This window comes from Anolis carolinensis, chromosome 1 (genome assembly GCF_035594765.1).
Source record: "Anolis carolinensis isolate JA03-04 chromosome 1, rAnoCar3.1.pri, whole genome shotgun sequence".
Taxonomy (NCBI): Eukaryota; Metazoa; Chordata; class Lepidosauria; order Squamata; family Dactyloidae; genus Anolis; species Anolis carolinensis.
The window spans coordinates 17,549,589-17,569,984 of NC_085841.1; the positions used below are offsets into that span (position 1 = coordinate 17,549,589).

Consider the following 20,396-nt stretch of genomic DNA (forward strand, 5'->3'; position numbering starts at 1 on the left):
CCTGATACAAATGACCAAGAAAAACAGAGGTCAATATCACTTGTCTTATAAAACCTCAGTTGGTCCAGTGGCTTCAAACAGAAGGTGGGAGGAGCTGTATGGAATCTATGTTCTATAAGTTCTGGTGCTACTCCAGGTTTCCAAAGGATTCATTTGATATTAAAATTGACATAAGCCACTGACGCAAAAGACAACTTAACTGGTGATTAAAGAATGCAGCAGATGTTTAAAGCAGAGAACACATCCCAAATATATCCCATCGAAGGAAAACAACCTTTTTATAACCTCGATTATTGACTCCCTGATCAATATGCAATGGGACAACACAACTTCCAAGACAGCAACATGCTCCCCAGTTTTGGTCATGAGAGTGATCTTAAAAAACAAATTTATAAAGCTCACATTAAAAACCTCCACAGTGCAAAAGCCAAGACAGAGTAGCCAGCATGTGTGCTGGATAGTATTTTTTTTTACTTGTCAGGCTAGGATAAATAGTACAATAAGACCTCTTGCATATGCTAAAACGTAGTATTAACCTACTCCAAAAGCCTGGGCTGTGTGATATCATTCCGTACAATGCTGACAAGGTCTCCTGATAGCCATGGCCCACTTTCCTGCACCATAACAAATGCCATAGGGTAAAGCAGACATGCCACCATGCCAGCCCTTTCGATAGGAGTTACTGTGCTATGACCTCTCTGCCCGTATAATTAATCTAGCAAAATTTCATGCTCGGTGATATCACATTCCATTGAGGTCAGTAATAATCAATAGGGTTATATTCCTCCCAACTGTCTCTTAACCAAAGACACGTCACACTGTTTCACTGCAGAATCCAAGCCTGAAGCCAGACTAAATTGGATCCAGAAATTCATTTCATCCAAGAGTATCAGGCATTCATATTTTGTACTATTATGTTTTTTTCTGCACAGCTTGAGAAAGAAGTCTAATAAATGCGGGAAATAAATGAACTTCCAGTAGACAGAGAACTATAGGAGGCTCCCTTGAGGTGCATGCTAAAAAGCCTCCAAACACACAAGGGACTTGGCTGTGTTTTACCACCAGTCACAGTGTCAAGAACAGCACTCAAGAGTTACAGCACTTGTGAGCTAAACAGGAAAGAGAAAAATCAGGTTCATCTGCAGATTTTGATCACAACTGAATAGCCCAAATAGGCTGAGTCTTATTCACTTATATCTACTCTGTGTGTGGATGGATATGGGAAACGTTATCATGCAGATGTGCCCTCAGCTCACCCTGGAAACATTCAAATTCTCCAGAGAAGTTACCATTTCCTTTCCTAATGCAGATAAATAAATCTTTCTCCCTGTGCATGTGCTCTTCATAAATCCTGTCACCAGATGTTTTCCCTTGGACTCCCCCTTTAACAGCTGCATTCCTATCTCTAAGTCTGAGCAGAGATAACAGAGGAGTTTGCAAAGTAATATGAACATAGTTTTTAAATCACTGTCAACTGAGGTTGCACTTTTGCTTGTCTGAGAGTCAACTAAACCTCACGGCAACATCCTATGGTTCTGAGTGATTTGTGGCTAGTTCTTATTTTAAAACCACTGGGTTAGGATCAATCTTAAAGATAAGTACGGTAATCTTTTTCCAAAGTGACACTGCCTTTTAACATAAAATCCTCCTATACTTTCAACAATCAAGACATTTAGCCGTATTGTTCCACATGCTGAAATACTGAATACATCCTGAAAACTAGTGGTAGTAGTGTTCAAACCCACATTTCCTGTGCACACAAAAAGCAGACACAAGAAATTTCCAAAAGGGATAAATAACTTGGCAGTATATTTATTTTATGCTCATACACATTGACATGGTTGATACAATTGAGTAACCCTTGAATATAGGGCAGTTACTTTCCCTCACAGAGCAACAGTGTAAAATGTTCAGTAGCAGGACCTCTTGCAAACAGATGGCAGAAATCCCTCATGGAATACTGTGCTGAGAAGACTTCACATAGGTGTAAACAAACTGCTCACAGGAAAAAAAATGCAAAAAATACATTTAGAATACTAATACATCAATCAAGAAATTCCAAAATGTCCTCGGACAATCAGCCTAGGCAAGGGATGAGAAGCGAGCAGCTTGCTCATGTTGGGATTCCCAGTATTCCTCACCATTGGCTGTGCCAGCTCAGACTGCTACGAGCTGCAGTCAAACAATATCTTGAGGGCCCCAATTTGCCTATCCTTGAGTTTAGTTAGGATTGGCTCAAGCTCTGACAATGCCACATTCTACCATCAGAAAACACTACTGGTTTTCAGGAGCAAATACCGATGTCACCACATGGAATAAGTGAAGTGAAACCAGCATGAAGGTGTATAGGGAAATCCACACCAACCCATTCAATGAAAATCAGTTTCCCTGTTATATGTGAATGCCAAAATGTTCCCAAAACATTTCCCATTTAGGCTTACTTCTGGGCCCATCAATATTTGGACCAGCCTTTCTGTGCAGACATTTCCTAATCCAGTGATTTCTTAGTCTGTGTTAATCAACCTTCATCTGAAACTGATACTCAACTGTGAATATCATCCCACGCTTCTGTAGGTGAAAACGTCTTTTTGTGGAAAAGAAATCTTCCTTTCAGCAGTCTTCCTATTTACATCTTTCTCAAATGTGCTACTGGGTATTTCACTGTTATCAGATCTGAATGAAAAGTAGTAACACAAACCAATGTCCAAAATGCCACTCTTCAGACTGATTTTGCACAGACTGATTCTCTGGCCCACTTTCTATACTTGATTTTAAAAGACCACTATTGTACACTTAAATTGCCATAACAGTTAATATGAAGTGGCATTAGTCACAGTTGCACTTCAATATAAATGTACAGAGACCGCCTCTCTCAGGCAATCTAAGCTAGATTGGAAGAGAAAACTGGAATCTGTAATACATTTCACAACAACGCGATAGGAGGATGCAGCTGAGGAATATTCTTAACTCAGTGGTTTGCACTGTTTTAGTTTTACTCACAGAAAGAGGGATGGGCAGGATAACAATCTCTTAGGCAGGAAAAGACAACTACCACATCAATAGCAGATCTGCTCACCTAAATATGCACTCAAATATACAAAATCTTAGAAGTTTTTACATGGACATGAAAGGTAGTTACAAAGTATACAATAAAAAATCATGGTTAATTCCTATATCCACAGAGCACGTATTTTCCTGTCCGCTTTACTGGCATTGCCACGTTCGCATTGCATGAAGTAGCTACCCAAGTCAGTGTGGCCTCATACCCACCCACAACAGCAAAGAAAACACATATGGGTTAATTCCACCACTGCGGCCACATCCAGCCAAGAGAGGATTCGCCAGCTGAATACCAGGTCCAGCGTCTGTGTTTCTGTGAAGCAGCATCGTCCAGAAGACAGCTGGCCAACCAATACTATCGACTTTTGTTCTTCTTGGAATTTCCCTAGATCAAGAAGAGAGCACATGTTATATCATCACAGGTGCTGCTTTCTACCTGATAAGACAATGCCTGGCCATACCTTGTCCATCTCCTTCACTCCAGTATTATTGGCAGTGCTTCTCCACTGTCCCAAATGCAGGTTTCTCCCATCACTTGCTCTCTAATATTTCTTTTCTTTTTCTGAACCTGAAGATGCCAAAGAGTGCATTGACACCAGAATTAATGCGGCTGGACACCACTTTAATTGCTGAGTCAATGCGATGAAATCCTGGGAGATGTAGTTTTACAAGATCTTTAGCTTTATCTAAGAGTGCTAATGCCTCACTAAACTACAACTCCTAGGATTCTACAGCATTGAGCAAATGGGGTCAAATTGCATGAATTCTACTGTGTAGACTCAACTTGGGACCTTATACCTGCAAAACTTTCCTGTGGGTATCAATATGGCCTGTAGGAACAGTGATCCCCTCTAACAGAAGGTTTTGGTTTTTTACACATTGCAGTAAATGGAGGATTTAATGGGAGGTATTGTGTTTCAATGTAATATGTTCTAAATGTGTTTACACTTGTTTTAATTGGTTTTTTTAAATAAAAACAACAACAACAGAACTTTGATTTGTAAACGTTAGTTTAGCAGCTGTAAATTGCTTAGAATTCTGTGCCGAAAGAAACGTAGAGCATATAATTACATCAATAAGGTGCATTCGTGAGTTTCACAATTTCTAAAAGATGTACAATGAACTTCCACTTTTGAAAAAAATTGCAAAGGGCTTGTATTCTTGGAAGGACTGGGTGACACTGACAAAGTTTAGAGATACCTCATCCCCACAAAGAAGAAGTCAAGTCTCTTATTGTATACTATTTCAAAGAGCCGACATATCAAATAGTAGTGCAAACTGAACAAGACATCTCTTTGCCAAGTTGAGCAATCTGAGATTTCAGTGCAGACAGTCTTAAGGAATCACATTGTTCCTGTGATTAAAAAGACATTTCTTTGCAAAGTTGAGCAATCTGAGATTTCAATGCAGACAGTCTTAAGAATCATACTGTTCCTGTGATTAAAGCTTTTGCCTGCCAGCTCCATTAAAAAGACCAACTCCATTGAAAAACAGACATTAGGGGGAAAGCTTTACAGATTCCACAGCCTTTAGAAATCACAAATATGTTATCCTAGTTAGAAGCTTGAGAACATTAGTAGTACCAGATTTCATCTGTGGTCACGATTGCAAAAAGGTCAGTTGATGTTTTGGTTTTACTGACTATATATATTGCCAGTGCACACAGAATATCTACTACATAATATAAATACTGAAATGTGGAAGAACAACAAAAATGCCTCAAATAAAACAAACAGTGCTGATTAGATAATGAAATCTGTCAATAAAGGCATTCAGTTTTGGCTTGAATTCCAAGTTCATTTCTGAAAGCAGGAACATCCCATGAGCAGAGTTTCATGCCAGGGTAGAGGACATGAGGCTATATGCACTGTTTTTCCATCTGCCTAAAGTCTTTAAATCCTTTAAAAATACGCAATATGGAATTGCGTAGCCCACAGATGAGTGACCTTTGGGAGCCTTAAATGACCTTCACTTCTGGCCACATCACACAATGTTTGGCCCGACATTGTTTTAACCCAGTGTTTTTCAAACTATCTGATTGAATGGAGCACGAACAGTCCTTTTTTCCCAATGTCCCAGGGATCAGTGGCTACTACTGTTTCTTTTCATATTCAGAACCATCAGCCAATGGTTCATGGACTGAAACCACCACTTTGAGAACAATTGCTTTATATTACTCAGAAATGCTGTTTTCAGGCACTCTATCCTGAAACAGCAAGATTCCCTATATTTCTCCAAAATAGACATCAGTTCCAGTCATAAAATAGCAGCTGTAATGAAACAGCTGTAGTCCTTCAAAAGTTGTAAAATTGATAATAATATTTTCTGTGCAGAGCGTGAATGGAGTGGCTTAACTGTTGTACTGGGACTCCAGGAAAGAAGGGCTCAGATCTCTTCTCAACCTCAGATATCCAGGGAGTGGTCTTGGGCAACTCACACACATTCAGCCTTAGGAAGGCATGGTTAACCTACTCTGAATAGGTCTTGCCAAGAAAACCCTAGGTTAGGGGTGTGTCATAGATTGCAGTCAACTTGAAGGCACATAGCAACAGAGCCTACTGTTGATGACGATGATGACCTTCCATCTGTAGGATCCTTTACTCAATTGCAAACCTGTCCACAAACAGAAGGAATTGCTTTCTTCAGGGACAGAAATTCAGAATGTAAGCCATTATTTTTATTATGTTCCCAAGAATATCAAGTCTCTGATTTTTAGCAGAGTTCTTAGTGTTTGTTAGATGCTGGGGCTCTTGCAAATAACATTTAGGTCTGATTCAGCAGAGTGCTCATATGCCGAAGCAGCCAGTACTGAAACCTAAGGATATTTCACCTGCATTCAATTATGCCTCAATTTTTATGAGATTGTTAGTATTTATTCTCATTTTTTATGTTCAATATATATCAGCAGATCATGGGAGATTGTAGTAAAAAGAATCCAGTGTGCGCACACACGTGTGTGTGAAATTTTACTTTTAATAAAGATAAAACATTTTCTAAGAAGATCTATGCCGTATTCATTTAAAACCTGGAATACATGTGCTAGCTTAGCATAGCGGGAGTGCTTTTATGAACACTATGTGTCAGTGCACAGAGCACTCTGCAGAGTTATGTAAACAGCAGGGAGGCATGGGAAAGAGAGACAAGGATAACACGGGTAGGATACGCACGTCTACCGTTTATAATCCTTTCATTTATTTCAGGGGACAGAAGATCAAAGGGATTAAAATAAGGCCTCACAAAACAGGTGGATTCTAGGGAGGGAGGGCTTCTTCTGCCAACTGCGACATGAAGAAATGGGTATTTCCCTACACGAGCTTTCCTATTGCTTCCACCACAAGTATCAGATCCCTTGTTCATTCTCCTGCAATTTGTGTTTGAGTGCTCTTCAGCTGGACAATCTAGCCAAAGGCAAGGTCTTTACAACAGCCTGTCTCCATTCCCTCCCTCCCTCTCTCCACAAGCCCAACTTGATAACCCATGACTCAGAAATTGATTGCTTTTCTTGCTTGTCGTCACAAGGCTGTGGCCTTTCAGGAGGCACAGAAGTATAATATAAACCAGTGGTTCTCAACCTTTGGGCCTCCAGGTGTTTTGGACTTCAACTCCCAGAAATCCCAGCCAGTTTACCAGCTGTTAGAAACTATTATATTATGTATAGGTAAGTATTTCCAAAAACATTTTGGGGGGGAAATGACAAAATTCTGGTTCCAAGCATTTTGGATAAAGGCTACTCAATCAGTACTAAGAATTAAACATGGATATTATCTTCCGTTATGATTATTAGCAGAAATGGCCATATGCGAAATGTAATAAGTGATATTTATAATATTATTATGGTACGTAATCTACACCAATTGCTACTCAAGAGGTAAGATGCTCCTTCCACATGAAATAAAAGATCAGGATAGGCTGGATATTTTTATTTATTTATTTATTTATTTATCTTATGAATTGGGAAAATTCAACATCTAGACAGATACAAGAACAGATTCAACACCTGACTTGATTTTTTTACTTCACCAGTATCCTATACCATGATGAAGCCAGAATAAAAAATGCAGGAAGCTCTAATTGTAGCCCCAAACACCAAAATTACATACCTTATTAGCCATCTTTAATGTATCTATTTCTTCTCGTTGTTTGGATAAGGTTTCGTTCATACTGCAGAGGTGGTCGCTCATCATACTTAACTGATCTTCATAGCTTCTCTTGGTCGTTGCTAATTCATCCTGAAAGACCAAGAAATGGTGTCTTCACTTCCTCCCCAAAACTACTCAGTAATGCAGTGATGTTACTATCAATCTATCAATGTCCCACAAAGCGATGACAGGCAGAGATAGAGAAAATAAGACCATGGTCATCCTGGAGAACATCTCTCTAGGAATCTCTAGGTCTTCCAGTGCAATTCTACAGTCAACTTCTGGTGGAGATGGACTACAGAATTGTATGGAGGACTTAAAGATTCTAGAAAGAATATTTCAATCAAATTCGTGAATAATCAAATCTGCAAAGGTCAGACTTTCAAATGTGGGGAACTGACTATGAAACCAACTTATTTGGGGTTTCTCTGGTCTGTAAACATGCTTTCAAGCTGTTAATTAATTCCTCTTCTAGTCCTTTTAACATTAGACAAATTGGTAATGCCAAATAGCCATTTTATTTGTTGTTTTTTTCACTTTCATGGGAATCCTGCGTTTCTAACCCCAGTGTACGCAGAAGGATAACTGTATAATTTTAGATATGTATTCCAAACATTCCCACCCAACCAGCAACAATTAAATTAACTTGCCTGTAATCTGGTGATGCTCTGCTTTGCTAGCCTCATATCTTCCAGTGTAGACTCTTTAGACTTGTCCGCTAGAGAGAGACGTTTTGCAAGCGCTCGGCACTGTCAAATCAAACACAAACCCACAATGTTTTATTCAGGTGATCTTTTAAGGAAAAGCATAATGCGGATCTTTCTCCTTTCAGCAACTTGGTAGCCTCTACACCTTGGAATCACCAGCAAATCCCATTTCTCATTCCTATTTATCATCCCATTCTTTTCCAGATTCCAATCCCTGGCATTTCTGTTTCCTCATCAGAAAAGGGTTACACCTCATAGCCTTTTCCCTTCTCTGCCTCTCCAGGTTACTTGCCACCATCCTCATAATCAATATTATGCTTCCCCCCACCCCCCGCAACAAGGACTCAAGACAACTTATAAAAACTTATCCTGAACCATGGCTGTGGGTGCTGTCTCCCTTGGGAAGCCTCTTATTTTCCTTCTAAACTCACCCGGGGGGGGGGGGGGTTGAGGGGAATAATATGGTTACAGGTAGTGCCCCCGGTCAAGAAAAAGACCTTTACTGTAAGACCAGTGCTTCATGATGCTCACTCACCTCTGCATGGAAATGTACAGATTTGCTATCAGCCAGCTGCAACTGAGAGGTCAGCTCCACTATTCTCGCCATATAGTGGTTCTTTATCAAGTCTTCTCTGGAAGCAGCTTCTGGAATCTGCAAATCAATTTTGCAAAAACAAAGTTCATCAAAGTGTAAAATCCAGCACAAATTAAGCAGGTAGAAATGCATAAGTGGTCTGTATGTGCATGAAACTTGACTGAGAATCTGCAGAACTGGGAAAGATGCAGAAAGGAGCAACCCAAATGATCAATGGATTGGAGCAACTTTCCCATGAGGAAGCATTATATCTGCAGATCTTTTAAGAGGAGATGTGCAAAAGTATGCCATGGCATGAAGAAAATGTATAGAGAACAGATATGTTCGTCATAATCTTAGAACAGCAGGTTATCCAACAAAGTTGCAAATTAAGGTGAACAGCAGTGGCATTAACATTACAATTTTTGTTATAAGAGGACAAAAGGAGCATGTAAAATCAATGCAAATGCTTTAAAACTAGCTGATATATTCAGCTTTCTTTCTTTTTTATTGTTGTTTTATGGTTTTATCCCACTTTTCTCCTTGAACATCCCCTCCCCTCACTGTACATGCAATTTATACAGCAAACTACAGAAGTTACATTTGAAATATCAATCTCAATCTTAATTTTTCCACTCCACATCTTAGCACATTCTCTAAATAGTTCCTAACTGGTTCCCACATCCACTTTTCAACCTCTGAAATATTAAAAACGATACCTCTTCATCTCCTGTAGTCACCGTCAGCATCCCAACCTAGAAAAAAGAAAAACCAGAATGAAAACAATTCTGTTCAGTAAAGTTGTTTATTCTCCAAATTCTAGAATCCATTTAAGAAGAAGTTAACCTCAGTGGTTTCAGCAAGCATTTTCTCATCTGTGCTCCAAATCTTAGACAGTTAAAGTTCTAATGCTCTCATGGAAAAGGTTAAACATCTTCTTAATCCCATCCCATTAGATGATGCTTCAATTTACACAACCTTGACTGCACCATGGTTTCCTCCACAAACTGGATACATATCCATCAGAACTTATTTTCATAACTGTGGCTACCAAACAAGAAATCATGAATAAATTCTGAAATAGTAACTCACAAAATTTCTAGGTGAAGCTTAGAGTTGGAAGAAATCACAAGAGCCAATGGTCCAACTTCCTGCCACACAGGAATACACAAAGTGTTCTCAACAAATGACCATCCAGACTCTGTATCAGTCTAACAGTAGCATTATTGAACACACATTTTATTAGCTTGTTTGCAAGAATATTATGGGGGACTTTGTTCAATGCCTTTCTGAAATCAAGACATGCTACATCCACAGCATTCCCTTCATCTACCAAGCTTGCAACTCTATCAAAAAAAGAGCTAAACTTAGTGGAAGAGAGACGGTAAGTATGATAAAAAGGAGGCACACACACATATTGGTTAGTTACACAAAAGGTCCACAAAAGTGAATGCTATGACTGTAGGATTTCCAGTCCCAATATCACAATACAGGCAGTCCCTGAGTTACAGACATCCGACTTACAAATGACTCATCATTAAGAACGGGGCTGAGACAACAGGAAGTAAGGGAACTCTACCTCTCGAAAGGGAAATTCACTCCTGAAAGAGTTATCACAGGCAAAAGGTGTCTCAACTGAAGCTTTATCACCAATCCTTGTTTCCACAACAAGCCAATTTTTTCAAAATCCAATTATCACAGGGACAGAAAGTGACATGAAATCTTCTGAACAGGAGCACAGACAGCAAAACATACTCCACAGGGATGTTAACTAGAGTAGGCCCCAAATGTTTTAACACCTGTTTCTTTCGTGGCTTTGTACCGTTCTGTCCATTAGAATGGCACAGAACAATACAACCGCCTGAGAATGAAAGAAGCAGTAAAACAAAAGGAAAAAGAGAAATGGTAGCCATTTGGTTGACTGATTTTCAGAGCTCAACTGTAAGCCCTGCGAGCCGGGCCTACGGCCCATCAGGCCCATACAAATGCACAAGACTAGTGTTATCTCTTCTCAATGCTATTTAAAGCTAAATAATATATATATTTGGCTGGAGCTATACAAAAATTTTACATGTTCTGACTTATATACAAATTCAACTTAAGAACAATCTACAGAACCTCTATTGTTCATAACTTAGAGATTGCCTGTATCTGGCTTTCAGTAAAACAGAATTCCCTGTTAAAGGAAACACATTCTTCCTGTTATTTATCAAACTGGGATAACAAAGCTTTCCCCCTAAAGTCTGTAAAGCTTTTTCCCTAATGCAGTGGTTCTCAACTTGTGGGTCCCCAGGTGTTTTGGCCTACAACTCCCAGAAATCTCAGTCAGTTTACCAGCTGTTAGGATTTCTGGGAGTTGAAGGCCAAAACATCTGGAGACTCAGAGGTTGAGAATCACTGCCCTAATGTCTTATTAATTAACACTAAGTCAGTATTCTACCATTTCAGCATTACAGGGAGGTCAGGCCTAATAAAAATGTATGACAGGAAGGAGAGAGGGGAAAGGCAAGGGAAGGACAGTAGGCAGCTTCATAAGCCACAGTTTGGGCCTAATGTCCAAATAAGGCAATTGTATTGCAGAAAACAGAATTGGTTCTTATCCTTAAGCATGCCCAATTCAGCAACCTGTTTAAGTACTTTGTCCTTTTTCTGGCAGCTTTGAAGTCTTTCTTTTGAACTCTGCTAACTCTTTAAAAACCTTCAGCTATTGAAGCTTTCCCACTTATGCAAAGTGCTGATGTGTGGCATCTCGGTCCAAACAATATGTAAGGAGCAAAAACTGTGTGCAAGTTGCAAAAAAGAAAATAAAAAGCCTCTCAGAATTCAAGAAGCAGATTCAGAAAAGGAATAGGGTAATAGATCTACCAGTTAATGACCTCAGCTGTATAGTTGTCTCAATTCAAGTTGAGAGGAAATAAGTCATTGGTAATATAGCTCAACTTCTATACAAGGCCAGGAATGCCCATCCTCATGAGCTAGAATAACAAAAGCACCACTCCCCCGCCCCAGATAATTCATATGGCTAAATTAATCTCGACATTCTAACATTCCTTGAGTTCTTCTTTTAACCTGCATAGAAGGCTAAGAGAAATGTACATAAAATCTCAGCTCATTTTGATGAAACGATTGGGCCCTTTTAAACAGCAACATAAAAGCATTGGTACAGAGATTAGTCTTTAAATTGCTTGACACGATCAGATTGCTTCAGAAAGTCACTGAACCATCTTTGTATGAGGTTTTTCAGCAAAAGGTAGGTGACCATCTATCAGGGATGCTGCAGCCAATTATTGGGCAAGATGTACCTTTATGATTCAACCATACTATAGTACAGCTGACAGGAAGACAGCCAACTCATTTTAGATGTAGTGCTAGAGGACAGTTCAAAGGAGAATTGATCCTAGAGCAACAGTTTGGAATTTGCAATACATGTGCAAAGGGTCCTGAGGGTCTTTCATATGCATAAGTAAGTAAAATTTGACTTGACAGCAAACAACAAAAACTCAACCAACAAACAATAGCAAACAGGGCTTCCTTTCAAAAAGACTGTTTCTGAAAGCGTAACTCTTTCAGAAGAAAAGCCCCACGTGAATTAGCCTCAAACAGGTGATCTGACAATTTCGTCAATTCCTTGTTTATACGTACTCAGTGTCTGAGTAGTTCTGGGACCAATAATGGACAGCTTTTAAGAAAACAGGAAATATACTTGGGCAAGGAATGATTTTCCCAGCTTCAGATTTCACACAATCATACCAGAAATATGGCAGTAATGTTAGTTTTTGCAAGATCCATTAAGATAATGCATGTAAAGAACTTCAAACACTTTAAATGTGCTATCTAAAATTATTATTCACATATGATTGGACTGAAGATGTAGAATGAATTTATTCTTCAACATATGGTATGTGTTATACAGTAGATTTGGAATACAAGAAGGGCTTTCAAATTATACTCTTTTATTACTGTCCATATTTTCCCCGAGAAATGTACATAATCTTGGCCACATACATACAAATAAATTTAATCTTAGTGTTCTTAAGCCAAGACCAGATGACTGGCTCAAGCTGATTCTCTGAGCTTTGCTACTGACTGTGGATTTGAAGCTGGGTCACTCCAGTCCAAGCTGAATATTATAAAAATTTTGCTGCAATGGTTAATGGAGCTCAGCAACAGGAACCACCCTGTTCCAATCAATGAGTTAGCAAAATGCTCACAATAAAGCTTGTAGTTAGGATATATGAGAACAGGGTAGTTCTTGCAGAGTGAGGAAACTAACACCACAATGCTCCCCAACAGTCATGTTAGCAAATGATCATGGAAATTACATCATGCTCAACACATCTTGAAGGCACCAGTTTGAGGAAGGCAGGCCTAGAAGTTTGCAATTGGGCCTGATGTTCATCAAGCACATGAAGTTCCATGCACACTCACTAAGCATGTGATTCTTCGCTGACTTGGTGAAACTATATTCAGCATATTTGACTTTTTTTCCAGTTTGGCTTACCAACAGTATCCTCTTGTATGCAACTAATAATCATTCCTCCTTTTAGTAGTATGCATAGGAGTATATTTTATACATATTTTAATGACAAAACTTTAAAAAAGTTTACTATGTACATATTTTACAAACTTGTTTTAAGCCTCCTTTACATTTCCTTCTCCCATTGATAGGACTAAATTATTTGATGGTGGAAAAGAAAATATCCAATAAGGTCCACTTTATGTATCTTCAAATAAATCTGTTGCTTTTCTGGGTAAGTATTTTTATTTTAATATTTGTAAGTATTATAGTAGGTGTTACAAGCCGTGCATGTAAATATTTGTGCTTCCTTTGAAAAGTTTAATGTTTTTAAAAGTTAGAAGTTAAAACATTAATTATAATATTAATTATAAATTTAATTGTTTTGCATTGAAGGCAAGTTTAGAAACTCATGATTCCATTTCAATGAACTCTGCCTCATTGTATCATCTTAACCATGTTGAAAACAAGTGAAGTTCAAACTGGACTTATAAAACTAGCTTGTTTCAATAAACCTTGAAATTCAGGTGTAACATTAAACTGTGGTTGACTGAAATCGAATGCAAAGATTTTCAATCTACTACCTAACAGAAGATAAATATTTGGAAATTGTGGAGTGGAGGAGAAGCTAGACCAATCCCTTCAAGATACACTTTGTTTATTGTGGTATCCAAATGCCAATGCATACCTTCACGGTTGTTGTTTTAAGGAAAAATTTGTCCATAATACAGTGGAATTAAGCAAACTTACCAGACTTGTGCTTGTAACTGCTTCCATTGAAGCCTTTTCCATAGAATCCTCCTTCTCCTGTTCGGCTAATTCTGCTGTGAGCAAGCTTTCCTGAGTTGCCTCAGTCCTTTGGTTGCCCACTGAGTTCTTGATAACCTTTTTATTCTCTTTCTCCAGCCGAATTTTAGCAAGCTGAGCCTCCAGCATCCAGTGCTCCTTCTCCTGCTCCAGTTTTGTAATCTTCTCTAAACTCTGTTGCACCTAGAGGAAAGGGTTAGCAACAATAAGTGAAGAAAACTGAACTAATGGAAACTAAAGTGCTGTAGCGTGGGCCTTCCACATGTTAAGGAATTATGAATCTGGTGTGGTTCTCCACACTGATCTCTTTAGACTGAGATGGGGACCCTTTACTATTTGTGAGCTAATCTGCATCTGACTGAGGCCCAGTTTATTACTTTCTGGCCAACTGGACATCTAAGTTGTGACCATGTTAACATCCAGACAGGCAGGTTTAACATCAATATTTCACTTAGGCATTCTTAAGTATTGGAATCTCAGGGTATTTTAAATGGTAAAATGAGTATGCTCTCCGTTAGTATTTTAGGCTATATATTTTATGTAAACATACACACCCTCCTTAGATAGAAACACAGACTAATCAATGTCTGGGCATATTGCTTTCATTACAACATAAGTAGGAAGGTTAGTGTATATTAATTACATTACACTTTTTGGCAAGTAAGACAGAACTTTTATCTCTGCATTTATATATCAGGCTTCTTTTCATTAGTATCTTAAACATTACAAGTCATCTATTTATCGTCTATGTTATACCCTCTCTTCTGGTAACAAGCTTTGAAGGGTTATGCAAGATACTTCATTTCGGCAGAAAAAATGGAAATCAAAGATACAGAATGGGGGACGCCTGGCTTGACAGCAGTGTGTGCGAAAAAGACCTTGGAGTCCTCGTGGACAACAAGTTAAACATGAGCCAACAATGTGATGCAGCAGCTAAAAAAGCCAATGGGATTCTGGCCTGCATCAATAGGGGAATAGCGTCTAGATCCAGGGAAGTTATGCTCCCCCTCTATTCTGCCTTGGTCAGACCACACCTGGAATACTGTGTCCAATTTTGGGCACCACAGTTGAAGGGAGATGTTGACAAGCTGGAAAGCGTCCAGAGGAGGGCGACTAAAATGATTAAGGGTCTGGAGAACAAGCCCTATGAGGAGCGGCTTAAAGAGCTGGGCATGTTTAGCCTGCAGAAGAGAAGGCTGAGAGGAGACATGATAGCCATGTACAAATATGTGAAGGGAAGTCATAGGGAAGAGGGAGCAAGCTTGTTTTCTGCTGCCCTGCAGACTAGGACACGGAACAATGGCTTCAAACTACAGGAAAGGAGATTCCACCTGAACATCAGGAAGAACTTCCTCACTGTGAGAGCTGTTCGACAGTGGAACTCTCTCCCCGGGGCCGTGGTGGAGGCTCCTTCCTTGGAGGCTTTTAAGCAGAGGCTGGATGGCCATCTGTCGGGGGTGCTTTGAATGCGATTTCCTGCTTCTTAGCAGGGGGTTGGACTAGATGGCCCATGTGGTCTCTTCCAACTCTACTATTCTATGATTCTATGATTCTATGATTCTATGATTCTATGTTAATATCCCTGGCATTGCAATATTCAGCATCATCCACTGCTGTCACAATAGGTAAAATATATCTATTTATGAGAAAATAAAATTTCTCTTTCTCTTTCCAGCAATGTCTATCTCCTTCACCATGTCTGCAGCTGTTAACAGCAACATTCTTCTGTCGTAGTGACTGGCAGTGATATCTCTCTCCTCTCTGCTTGTTTTATATATTTTCTTCTATCCCATCAGCATATCTGGTCCAAAAAACAAGAGGCACTGACTATTCCTTGTTTATGTATATCACTGATCTCCTCCAAAGAGGTGATGCAACAAGAAGTACATCTAACTGCTCTCAGATTGCATCAGCCATTGTGCTTTATTGTGGGATCTGTTTGAGTTTATTGGTGGTCAAGGCTTTGTTTGAATTAACATTGCTTATAAAGGTTAATTATCCTTATAGAGGTTGTCTATCCTTTAGATGTTCGAATACCTGTATTTGCATATGCGTAATGAGATACCTTGGAGATGGGACCCAAGTTTAAAAATGGAAATTTATGTTTCACATAGACCTTTAACACGTAGCTGAAGGTAATTTTATAAAATAGTTTTAATAAATTTGGTGCAAATCCATGCCTCGTGCCATTTTACAGATCTTTACGTCTCTTCCCTGCCTCATGTTTCATTTATACACTACTTGTTTAGTGTATGAGAGGCAAGGCTGAAAAGAGACTAAGGATCTGTGACATGAAAGGAATTCAAGTATATTGTTGAGCACAAATCCATACCACCTACCATTTCACAGATAACAAGTTTCTCTTTAACCTCGTGTCTCTCTCCATCCTCACATCTCATCTGCTTGATACTTGTGTATTATGTAAGATGTGAAGCTAGTGAAAGACTGAGGATCTCAAGAGACTGAGGATCTCAGAGTGAGACCGATATAGTACAGTTATCTTCAGGAGATCTCCAGGGAGTCTGCAAATTATCCGCTTCTGCTTCTGCAAACAAAAAAGGAGGAGCATGGAAGCTGCCACTTTAAAGGCAGAAGAGGGAAGCTGGTAGCATAATGTTTCAGCTTCTGGAATATTTCGGATTTCTGTATTAGGGTTGCTCAATTTATTTTAGAATCTTAACGTTGATAGTTATGCTGGTGTTCTGCCTGGAGCAAAGCTGTCTCAGTAATACATACACACATTCTACAACAGAAAAAGATTTCTGCTTTATGTTATAAGCTCCATATTATGTACATTTCCAGGCCTCAAAGTCTGCAACCAAAACAGCAGAATAACTCCTCTCAACTCTAGCCAGCCCAGTCAATGATGAGAGATGAGGGCAACACAATCTGAAGGAGGATTCGTTGTGACTGTGATTTGTTGACAAATCAAGATAGTAAACTGACTTGCTGAAGAAAGCACATATATTTATCTGAGCCTGTCTGACTTTTAAGATCTCTCTCTCTGTCCACCATGATCACAGGTTCAATTCTTGAAGAAACAAGAGACATTTCTTGTTTCCATGTTGTGGAATTCCTTCCCAAAGGAGGCTCAGTTGGTCCTGTCTGCTCTCTTGTCATTGTCAGGGAGAAAGAGGCTTTCAAAAATTATGGCAGGGGTTTGATTCCTAGGTTAGGAATCAAATGTATTTTAACAGGGTGTTTTATTCTCTTTACAAAGTTTTAATGTGTTTTAAAAAAATTAATAGAATTGTTGGCTCTTTTTATCCTTTCTATCAATTAGGCTTTTGCTGTACTTTGTTTTTATTCATTGTAAGATATCTAGAATAGAAGAACTCCAGAATTAAAAACAGAAAGAACTGCAAATAAGTTTTTCAGGCTCTTCAAAACAAGACAGACACATAAAGAAACCTAAGAGGACAAAGAGCTTATATTAACAAAATCCAGACTGTGACAGGCAATTCAAATTTTTATGATGGCTTAAACAAATAATGTTCCCTTCATTTTTGAATGTAAATACATGATAAGAGCATGCACAGCTGTGCACAAAACCCAAACAGATTCAGCTGCAGAATGGAGGAAACAGATGATTGGAATAACAAACGAGATAAAAAGTTTGGAAAACAGCAACAAACAAATGGGAGATATGGTTTATTTTGAAACACCCATGAAGAACACAACCACATAATGACCTAAGTCCCTTTGTATGGTTTCCTTCCAACCATGACAAGTTTGGTTAAATGGAATTTTCACCCCAGATAAAGTTCTGCAGCTATTTAAAAAGAGAACATCTAACTATTCTCCAAAAGAAAGAACAGTAAGGAGAGGAAGGAAACCCATTTTTGAGTTTATTTAATAGCCAGAATCCTATTGTTGACATACACAGGTGTAAATTCTTTTACATATGCAGCTGTATTTTTTCAGCCATTACTCAGTAAGTGTATTGACAATTGCATAATTGAGTTCCTCAGATCTAAGCAGTTCATGGAGTCTACATCCTGCTGTTGCGCCTGACCAAAGTAGAACCATTAAATCACTTGGATTTAACTAAATCATTCGGCATTTAATGGAATGAGTCTACTCTTGTGGCACCCCAATTGTAGAAGTTACAGGTTTTCCTGGTTCTGGGGCTAGTTTCCTTCCAATATTAAGCCAAAACATGGATTTTCATTTTAAACTATGGTACGACTTCATTTAGAAATATACATGTACATAGCTTTAAATTGTTGTAACTTCTAAAATGGGTTTAACTAATGTCTGGTTTTTTTCTTACTTAAGATTATTTATGGTTTCAATCTGGAAGTCTTTTACATTGTTTAAATGGTACTTCACATTGCAATCCCATGATAAAGGGTGTGCTACGTATAAAAAATTACTAAACAAATAAATACTCTACTCTGGATGAACCAAGAGGATTCCAGCTATGCATTTTTGGATGGTTCATAACTATTTTAGTACTTTCCATGTGCCCCTTCATTCAGTGTTATTGAAAACACATTCATTGTTGCCTAACAAGATAATAAACAGGCAAATTGTGTAGTCATCTATTTATTTACTAAGGTTGGTATTCAGCAGAATAGTGGTATATCATGCAAGCGTCATATAACTAAGTGTAGATTTGCACTTCACAAGCACAATATAGGATGCACAGCTTGTGTTTCCCGCTTGCTTCCAGCCCTTTCCACAGTACAACCTTCTAATTACTTCAACCTGAATGAGAGAGAAAGTAGAGCAGGAGCTTGGAGAGATCAGCTTTGGCCTTTTACCCACTAGGTCAACAGGGCAACTAACTTGAGGCTTTCAATTCCCAGTTCTTGAAAATGATCAACTTGTTTCAAGGTGAACAAACCTAACAGTGCCACTTGCAGTATTTGTTTTGACTCTCCTCAGCATCCCAAAGACAACACAAAAGGAAAATATTGATGCCAGCAAAAACTTTCATTTGCCCTTTGCCAGGTCTTAAGGCAGGGCAGAGAAACACTGACTTTCCCAATCATTTAGACCAGAAATTTCCAAAATGTGTTTTGTGGCATTTGAGTGTGTCAGTTGCAGTGTGTAGGTGTGTCATCTGAACGTAATGAGAATCCTCTGACTCTGTGTGAAATAAGCACTAAATCATATATTTTTAAATATAAAATTAAAGGTTTTAATGAGATATGTTGTGTCTCCATACATTTCGTTTTTACAAGTTAAGTGTGTGCCTGTATCTCTTACAAGGGATTTGTTTAACTACATGATTGCTAGTAATAATAATAATAATGATAATAACAACTTAATTTTTATACCCCGCCTCCATCTCCCCGAAGGAACCTGGGTGGCATACATGGGGCCAAGACCAAAAAATTACAGTCAACAAAAAAAAAGATAAAATACAGTTATACATGGTCGCCATAATAAAATAGCAGCAATTTCAAAGAACATAATTAAAACCTGAACAAAGATCATAAAAACGAACTGGGCCAAAGTGCATGGAGTGTATATTAGAGAGTAAAGTAAGTAACCAAAGTGTTAACAGTTTAAGGAGACTTGGGGTGAGGTAGACGTTGGAGTTATGTCCAGCTAAAGGGATAGAATAAAGTGCATCGAACATGAAAGTAGTCACTGGAACGGGACCTGTCTTAGGGGTGAATATTCATTCTCCAAAAGCCTGCTGGAAGAGCCAGGTTTTTAGGCTTTTCCTAAAGACTAACAGGGTGGGCGCTAGTCTAATCTCCCTGGGGAGCAAGTTCCAGAGTCGGGGGCCACCACGGAGAAGGCCCTCTTTCTCATCTCCACCAGCTGCGCTTGGGACGGCGGTGGGAGCGAAAGAAGGGCCTTCCCCGACAATCAAAGAGATCATGCAGGTTTATAGAAGGAAATACAGTCACGAAGGTAGGTGGGTCCCGAACCATTTAGGGCTTTGTGGGTAATGACCTGCACCTTGAATTGGGCCCAGAAAATAAACGGCAGCCAGTGGAGCTCCTTAAACAGGGGGGTTGACTGCTCCCTGTAATTCGCAGCAGTTAGTAGCCAGGCTGCCGAGCGTTGGACAAATTGTAGTTTCTGGGCCGTCTTCAAGGGCAGCCCCACATAGAGCGCGTTATCATAGTCCAATCTAGAGGTAACCAAGGCATGGACCACCATGGCCAGATCAGACTTCACAAGGTACAGTTGCAGCTGGTGCACAAGTTTTAGTTGTGCAAAGGCCCTCCCGGCCACCGCCAACACCTGGGCATCAAGCATCAGCGCTGAATCCAGGAAGACCCCCCAGACTGCAGACCTGTGCCTTCAGGGCAGTGCAACCCCGTCAAGCACAGGTTGCCACCCTATACCCCATCCGACATGCGACTGAACTGGAGGACCTCTGTCTTGTCGGGATTAAGCTTCAGCTTGTTCGCCCTCATCCTGGCCATCACAGTGACCAGACACTGGTCCAGTATCAGAGGGGCTTCCTTGGATTTCGGTGGAAAAGAGTAGTACAGTTGGGTGTCATCTCCTAAACTCCAGATGACCTCGCCCAGCGGTTTCATGTAGAAGTTAAAAAGCATGGGGGACAGAATGGAACCCTGCGGGACCCCACAGGTCAAAGGCCTGGGAACAGCCAGGAAGGACCG

General features: G+C 39.4%; 1 protein-coding gene across 1 annotated transcript in view; it reads right to left on the reverse strand.

Annotated features, from left to right (window-relative positions):
- Positions 1-1,796: 1,796 nt before the first annotated feature.
- ppp1r21 (protein phosphatase 1 regulatory subunit 21) overlaps positions 1,797-20,396 on the reverse strand; it is a 54,222-nt gene continuing 35,622 nt past the window's right edge. Inside the window, exons 17-22 of the mRNA XM_003216118.4 lie at positions 13,747-13,986; positions 9,200-9,235; positions 8,442-8,558; positions 7,850-7,948; positions 7,161-7,289; positions 1,797-3,445 (exon numbers count right to left, since the gene is read on the reverse strand). Of these exons, the coding sequence (XP_003216166.1) occupies positions 3,416-3,445; positions 7,161-7,289; positions 7,850-7,948; positions 8,442-8,558; positions 9,200-9,235; positions 13,747-13,986 (651 nt within the window). The 3' untranslated portion in view covers positions 1,797-3,415. The remainder of the gene's footprint in view (positions 3,446-7,160; positions 7,290-7,849; positions 7,949-8,441; positions 8,559-9,199; positions 9,236-13,746; positions 13,987-20,396) is intronic.